The sequence below is a fragment of the Mustela nivalis genome, assembly GCF_964662115.1.
Source record: "Mustela nivalis genome assembly, chromosome: 19".
NCBI classification, from domain to species: Eukaryota; Metazoa; Chordata; class Mammalia; order Carnivora; family Mustelidae; genus Mustela; species Mustela nivalis.
In genome coordinates, this window is record NC_139038.1 from 6,711,762 (window position 1) to 6,720,186 (window position 8,425).

Genomic DNA, 8,425 nt, shown 5'->3' on the forward strand with positions numbered 1-8,425 from the left:
GACCCTGGCTCTGCCACTTTAGATCTATTTCATTACTTCTGTTAACTGGGATAAATAAATAAGCATTACCCCCACCCCCCCACCCCCGCAGAGTTCAGAACATCTTAACCGCATAAGTTCTGATTTTCTACCAAGGGCTTATTTCAGGGTGACCAATACTGATACAATTCTTCACATTGACACACACCACTTATTTTTTTTTTTAAAGATTTTATTTTATTTATTTGACAGAGAGAGAGAGATCACAAGTAGGCAGAGCCGCAGGCAGAGGCGGGGTGGGGAAGCAGGCTCCCTGCTGAGCAGAGAGCCCGATGTGGGACTCGATCCCAGGACCCTAAGATCATGACCTGAGCCGAAGGTAGAGGCTTAACCCTCTGAGCCACCCAGGCACCCTCCACACACAACTTTTATATAATTTTTATTGTTTATTGAAAAGACCGTTTGTCCATCTAGTTTTTTTCCCCCCCCATACACTTCCATGTCATGGGGAACAAAATGTTGGAACCAGAGCCTTCTCGGAGGCCAAGTGGTGGGGTTGGAGCCGTGGTCCCAGGCCGCACTGTGGGACTGAGGGTGGCGAGCTCCGGGGGCCTTCTCTGCAGGCTCTGCGGGGCTCTGTCCCCGGTCCCCGGTCAGGGTTTCCAGCTGCAGCTCAGCTTCCCTCCCCCGCAGTGTACATCATTCTCGGCCGCATTTTCCTGCTGTCTGCGGTTGTCCTGTCTTTCCTCACCACCTTCGTCCTGGTGTCCTTTGCGTCTCAACTGTTTCCCAGGACCTGGAGGCACAATCTGGTGTCAGCCTTCATCAGCTTCCTCACAGGTGTGGAAGAGGCAGGCAGGCCTTGTCCTCAGGCACGCCTCGGCCTTGGGAAGGGGTCAGGGTGGGGGGACCCCAAAGCAGGGAGATGGTTGGTGTCCGTGATGTCAGGAGAGAGGGAGTTTTTAGGGCCCCTCTTACCTGCTGCCTTCTCTGAGGCTGCCTGCCCCCCAGGAGGGTGGTCGCTCTCCCCGGGGGCCGCGTGGGCCCCTGCACTACAGCTAGCACAGCCCTTACTGCGTTGGCTTGGGGTCATCAGTCTGGGGTTCTTTTTTGGCCATCATCTCTATCCTGGCCACTGTCATAGAATCTGGTGCAGAATGACAATGTGGAAGTGAAATATAGAATATGAGTGAAATACAAGTGTTTCTTGGATGAGTGGACGGAAGACACCATCTCTGCCCTTTGGAACCTTGACTTAAAAGATTTTATTTATTTATTTGACAGAGAGAGATTACAAGTAGGCAGAGAGGCAGGCAGAGAGAGAAGGAAGCAGGCTCCCTGCTGAGCAGAGAGCCCAATGTGGGACTTGATCCCAGAACGCTGAGATCATGACCTGAGCTGAAGGCAGCAGCTTAACCCACTGCGCCACCCAGGCGCCCCTGGAACCTTGACTTTAAAAGGCTGGCCAAGGCCCTGCCCCGGGAGACTCCCATCACAGGGAGAAGGTGGAATGCTCACAGTGGGAGAATCAGGTTGAGTTGCACCCAAAGCATCACACCCAGGGGCCCCAACTGGAGTCAGCCAACAGCACGGGCATAGAGGGGACCTGGGAAAGGGATTTCTGGTTATGGGGCCCCTGGGAACTGAGGCATATGGGCTCTGAAATGAGTTGGGATGGAGGCAAAGACAGGCGTGTGGGGTAGAGGTTACGGGCTCCCCCCCCCCCCCCCCGTGTGGACCACGTGCCTCTGTCGGATTAAGAGCAAAGGTGGGAACCACGGGAGGAGAGCAAGAGTGCCTCCCTGTGACCCTGCAGGGGTCTGTGCCTTCCTGGCCTTGTTGCTGCATGCCCTGGAGATCCAGAATCTGAGGATGAAGCCCAGCCCCCCCCAGTTCTCCGTGCAGTGGCCTTACTACGTCCTTGGCTTTGCCATCGTTCTGTTCATAGTGGCTGGTGAGTGTCCTGGGGCTGGTGCCCCTCTCTCCCTGCCCTCTGTCCGGATTCCGGAGCCGAGGACACTCTGGAGCGGTGCTGTCCAAAACTCTAGTCCCTAACTACTTGTGGCTATTTAATTAATTAAAATGAAATTTGTAGAAGTTCAGTTCCTCACTCATGGTAACCACACTTCAGGTGTTTGGTAACATCATAATGTGCTAGTAACTGCCATATTGATTGAATGGGGCAGATGTGGAAATTTCCATCAGTGCAGAAAGTTCTACAGAACAGCACTGCTCCGGAGCCTCAGCCCTCTCTCTCACCCTTGTCTTCCTTGACTTTAGAACCAACCTCCAGATTTCATATTCTACCTTATTCTGTCTTGACTCCTACAGGTTTCTGTGCCTGTCTCTATCTCTGTCCTGGAATCTGTGATCTTCCTCACCTCACCATCACCTTACTGTCTTATCTTTTTAAATTTATGTTTATTTTTTAAAAAAGAATTTATTTATTTGACAGAGAGAGACCACAAGCAGGCAGAGAGGCAGGCAGAGAGAGAGGGGAGGAAGCAGGCTCCCTGCCGAGCAGAGAGTCTGATGTGGGACTCGATCCCAGGACCCTGGGATCATGACCTGAGCCGAAGGCAGAGGCTTTAACCCACTGAGCCACCCAGGCGCCCCCTGTTTTATCTTTATAGACCATCACCATCTATGCCCTCCATCCTATCTGATTTTTTCCTTTTCCCTAATCTTCCTGCTATACTAACCTGACCCATGACGTAATCTATTTTAACTTGATTTTATTATACATTGAATATGTATATGTAATGAATGAATATGTAAAAATATTTATCATATGTGAAGTAGATAATTAAAAATAAACTGTATGCTGGGGTGCCTGGGTAGCTCAGTGGGTTAAAAATAAACTGTATGCCCATTTCCACCATATAGTTTTAAGAATTAGCCATATTTTCATGGAGTTCATGGTTTGTAAGTTACATTCTTATTTATATGTCACTGAGAAAGAAAAAAAGGATGCCAAGAATCATTAATTATAACGTGCTGTAGTCTGTAAGGCACATCCTCATTTCAGAAACGTGAAAAAAATGGGCTTGTAACATTTATGAAATATGGTAGGATATTAAGTATCCTTGAAGTCTTCACCCCTCCCAACCATGTGGCTCTTTGTGATCTTGTCCTCTTGTCTCCCCTCAGAAACCGATTATTCTGAAGTTTCTGATAATCATTATTACTGTACACATGTTTGTCCTTAACAATTATAGGACTTAGTATTACTTGTTTTAAAACTTTGTATAATCATACTGTGTTTATACAGCAGTATAACCTCCATATTAATGCAAGGAACTCTAAGTTTCATTCATTCTTAACATTTTTTTTTCTTTTAAAAATTTTATTTATTTGGTTGACAGAGAGAGATCACAAGTAGGCAGAGAGGCAGGCAGGGAGAGAGAGAGGAAGGGAAGCAGGCTCCCGGCTAAGCAGAGAGCCCGATGTGGAGCTCGATCCCAGGACCCTGGGATCATGATCTGAGCTGAAGGCAGAGGCTTTAACCCACTAAGCCACCCAGGCGCCCCCATTTTTAACATCTTAAGTACTTAATTGTATAAACTAAGCTTGTCTATAGAAGGAGTATGGTATTTCTCTGTGAGAGAATTTTAAGTTCATGGTTCAGTTTCTTTTAATGACTATAGGACCATTCAGCTATTTGATTTCTTCTTGAGTTAGTTTTGGTAATTTATATATTTCTATAGGTTTATACATTTTGTATAAATTTTGAAATTTATTGACATAAAGTTACTTGAAATGTTTTCTTTTCTTTTTTTTTTTAAAAGATTTTATTTATTTATTTGACAGAGAGAGATCACAAGTAGGCAGAGAGGCAGGCAGAGAGAGAGAGAGGAGGAAGCAGGCCCCCTGCTGAGCAGAGAGCCCGATGTGGGACTCGATCCCAGGACCCTGAGATCATGGCCGGAGCCGAAGGCAGTGGCTTAACCCACTGAGCCACCCAGGCGCCCCGAAATGTTTTCTTTTTTAACTTTATTTTGTGCTGCATCTGTAGTTATGTGCTTCATTTTTCATACTTAATTTTTTCTTTTTTCATTGCCAGGTTTGTGTTGGATTTACCACGTTTTTAGTCTTTCCAAAGGTCCAGCATTTAGCTTTCTTGAACTTTTATATTTTATAGTTTGTTTTCTTTTTTAAAAATTTATTTATTTTTATTTTATTTATTTAAAGATTTTATTTATTTATTTGACAGACAGAGATCACAAGTAGGCAGAGAGGCAGGCAGAGAGAGAGAGGGAAGCAGCCTCCCCGCTGAGCGGAGAGCCTGATGTGGGGCTCGATCCCAGGACCCCAGGATCATGACCTGAGCCAAAGGCAGAGGCTTTTAACCCACTGAGCCACCCAGACACCCCTGGAGGTCCATTTTGATGTTTGATGTTGAATGGAACTTTTCACTTATAAACATTAGATCAAGCTTATTGATTATATTATTTTAATTTTGATTTAGAATTGTTCTAGTTTAAGCTAGTCACAGGAGAAATACTGCATGATTGTGCAATATGAGATGACCAAAATAGTCAAGGTCATAGAGGCAGAGTAGGATCGTAGTTGCCGTGGCTAGCAGGGCAAAATGAGATGTTGTTCAATGAATATAATGTCTCAGTTATTCAAGATAAGTAAGTTCTAAAGATGTGCTGTACAACATAATACCTATAGTTAACAATACCGTGCACTTACAGATTCATTAAGTAGGTAGATCTCATGTTAAGTATTCTTACCACAATAAAAAAATCAAAACAATAGCTGAAAATAATGAATTTGTTTTCAAAAAATGGAAATGATAAAGATACCCAAGTATATTTTTTAAATGGAGAAAATTACATTAATTTTAAAAGGCTGGGGAAAAAGTACAATAGAGCCTACTTCCTATAGGCAGTTCTCAATCTCATTCACTTAGACGACCTGGTTTTTTGATTTTTGGCTTTTTTAAAGATTTTTATTTATTTGTTTATTTGACAGACAGAGATCACAAGTAGGTGGGGAGGCAGGCAGAGAGAGAGGGGGAAGCAGGCTCCCCGCTAAGCAGAGAGCCCGATTCGGGGCTCGATCCCAGGACTCTGGGATCATGACCTGAGCTGAAAGCAGAGGCTTTAACCCACTGAGTCACCCAGACGCCCCAAGACGCACTGTTTTCCTTTCTCATTGCTTCCAACTTAACGTGATAAGAACCATCGCTGACAATTCAGATGCCAGCTTCAGAGGGGCAGAGCTTACACATAGATGGAAACTTTTCTTTTGATTTTTTCCCCTGTACAACTCCTCTAAACCGTCTTTATAAGTGGCTTAATGACAGCCTAACAATGGACCTTGCTTGACCACACAATGCACAGACGTGGCTGGCATCTCTCAGGCCAAGAAACAGAATCGAAGCCATGTGGAAAGGTCCACAAAGACACGGTCTGCTACAAAAGCATACCTTTCCAGAAATCCAGTTATTAATAAAGTTAACTCACATTTTATTTTATTTTTAAAAAGATTTTATTTATTTATTTGACAGAGAGAGAGATCACGAGTAGGCAGAGAGGCAGGCAGAGGGAGAGGGAAGCAGGCTCCTGCTGAGCAGAGAGCCTGATCCGGGGCTCGATCCTAGAACTCTGGGATCATGACCTGAGCAGAAGGCAGAGGCTTTAACCCACTGAGCCACCCAGGTGCCCCTCTTCCTTTCATTTTTATTAAAATTAGTTTTGCTGAACTTACATTTTGAAGTTGACAGTATCCCCAAGCATTCAAGATATTATTTTATTATTTTTTCTTATTTGACCGCTTCCATTGTTGTTGACTCTAAAAATATCATTCTTTTTTTGAAGCAATCTTTGTTTTCTCTCAGACTTTCTTTGGTACCTTACAGGGTGTGGCTAATTGTGTCATGACTTGTAGTGTGAACTGAGTCTGAGGAGTAAGGTCTTTCAAAATTTCTCAACCATCTTAATCTCTCTCTCTCTCTTTTTAAATCTCTGTGTGCTTTACTTCTCTCTTCTTTTCTTTGCGGAACGCCAAAGTCTGTTAGACTTTGTCGCTCTATCCTATGTCTGCCTCTCTCTGTCTTTTCATGCTTTCCATCTCTTTTTCTTTCTGGGCTGCCTCTGAATAACTCCTACAGATCTTCAGTTTCATCCATTCACTTTCCAGCTCTTTCTGGTGGGCTTCTTTACCGATTCATTACATTTTTATTTCAAGTTAATCTGTTTTTATAACTGGAATTATATTTTCCCTTAATTCGTGTGAGTTTTATGCTGTTTTTCCTTATTTATACTTTTAATCTATTCTCTAAATATATTTTTTATTACTCACGTTAAGCATACTTTGCATTCTGTGTCTTATTTTTTTAAGATTTATTTATTTGACAGAGGTCATAAGTATTCAGAGAGGCAGGCAGAGAGAGAGAGAGGGAAGCGGGCTCCCTGCTGAGCACAGAGACCGATGCAGGGCTTGATCCCAGGACCCGAGATCATGACCTAAGCTGAAGGCAGAGGCTTAACCCAATGAGCCACCCAGGCGCCCTGATTTTGTGTCTTTTAAGTTTAACAACTGAATGATATGCAGGTCTGTGTCCATTGGCTGCTATTTCTACTGGCTCTTGTTTCTTGGTATGTTTGTGGATTCATTTTCCTTGGAAGTTTTTTTTTTTTTTTGTAGAAGCTCGTTGAAGCCTGTATTTAAAGTGTTTTTTTTTCTCAAAGAGGGATTTGCATTTTCTCTTGTTTGATGCTTGGATGTACAACTAGCCAAGGATCACAACAGGTATTGTGAATTTGGTTGCAGACCCACAGAACAGCTAGCCTCTGTTTATGAATTCTCAGTCAATACAGGTAACTTTGAAGTTCTAGCACCATATGGCAGACCCTTGTTAGACTGGTCATCTTGAGCAGGCCCTGGGCTTTTCCTCTCACTTTGTGTCCCAAATGCCCAAAAGAATGGAAACTCAGGGTCACCTGGGTTGAGTGTATGTCCCTACGGTGAAGGCTGATTGTATGCTTGCTTAAACTCTCTAGGTTTCTGTTTTCACTAGAGTTTTCTTCCTAAGAATGCCTTACCCTGATGCCAGTTTGATGCTCTATTTACAAATAGGTTTCTGAGGAAATATCTTCTATCGAGTTTTTGGGTTTTTTTTCAGTGGGAGAGTATGTAATCTGCTGTCACATAGAACATAGAAGTTGTCCTTCCCTTAGCCTTAACCTTAACACAGCATTTATTATTCACTCAAGCTATCTCCATTTATGACATCAGTTCTGTTTTTCCTTTCTTTTACTTTGCTAGGAGTCTTGAGTGGGGCATCCAGAGGCCTGGGTTTTGTGTCTGACCTTCCTCTCCTAAACCTTGTTTTCTTACCTATTAATAGTTAGCCGGTTGCTAAGACACCCTGAGCACTGGCTCTGGTTCTGTGAGTTTACCCATCTGTTCGTCTGCCTTGCCTTGTGATGCATTCTGTTTTCCGTCTGTCTCTGTAATACTCTCTGTTGGAGGGGAGAACTAGGGAGGTTGGATGCAGGCCAGAGGGGGTCCCATTCGAGGAGGGCATTCCTGATGTCGCTCCCTAACCTGACCCAGACTTCCGCTGTTACCCAGGTGCCATCTGCCTCTTCCAAGAAACAGCCTACCTTAGCTGCCATTGGTTGCCCAGTTCCCGGAGGAGTATCGAAGAGACCCAGGGCGTCCCCCACCTGGAGAATCTGGAGAGTTTGGGAGGAGACCTGAGCTCCATACAAAAGAAGACACTGCTGAAGGAAGAAACGGTTATCTAGTCCAGGAGAGCATCCTCCCGGCGTCCTCCGCTGGATGAACCTGCGGAGGCCTAAGGGGCAGCCGGTCTCTGTCGCTTCGCTTCCGAGGAGCTTTGTGACTCAGATCAGTGCTCCCCTACCCTGTACTCACAGCTATTCTGTCTTGCTTGTATTTGCAATTTATTAAAAGTTTTTTGAATTAGTCTGTGTTTCCTGAGCGTTTTGTCTTTTTTTTTTTTTAAGATTTTATTGATTTATTTGAGAGAGAGAGAGAGAGAGAGAGCGAGCACAAACAGGGGTAGTGGCAGAAGGAGAGGGAGAAGCAGACTCCCCACTGAGCACAGAGCCAGATGTTGGGCTCTGTCCCAAGGTCCTGGGATCATGACCTGAACCTAAAGCAGGTGCTTAACCGATGAGCCACCCAGGCGCCCCAAAACTCAAAATTTTGATGGAACGTTGTGTTGGCTAAGCTGTGGGGTGGTGGGAAGTCACGTGTTGTACATGGAAGTGCAAAATGACATAACCCCTGCTGAGGGGATTCTTACAATGTGTGCAAAACTGCAGAAGCATTCCTACTTTAACATTCTCAATTTAATGATTTATCTGACAGATATACCTACACACATGTTTAAAACTGACATAGGTATAGGGATATTAAGGGGTACATTTGTCACATCAAATGAGCAACTCACATGTCCATGAAT

The 8,425-nt window shown here is 44.3% G+C and overlaps 1 protein-coding gene across 5 annotated transcripts in view; it reads left to right on the top strand.

The window, feature by feature from the left end:
• Window positions 1–7,923, top strand: part of TMEM225B (transmembrane protein 225B) — a 30,775-nt gene extending 22,852 nt beyond the window's left edge. For 4 of the 5 annotated variants that reach the window (XM_082712772.1, XM_082712774.1, XM_082712776.1 and 1 more), the window contains 3 exons: window positions 673–819; window positions 1,796–1,933; window positions 7,567–7,923. In XM_082712772.1, coding sequence (XP_082568898.1) covers window positions 673–819; window positions 1,796–1,933; window positions 7,567–7,742 — 461 coding nt within the window. In that variant the 3' untranslated portion in view covers window positions 7,743–7,923. The remainder of the gene's footprint in view (window positions 1–672; window positions 820–1,795; window positions 1,934–7,566) is intronic. The other variant, XM_082712773.1, reaches the window with a different exon arrangement.
• Window positions 7,924–8,425: the final 502 nt, after the last annotated feature.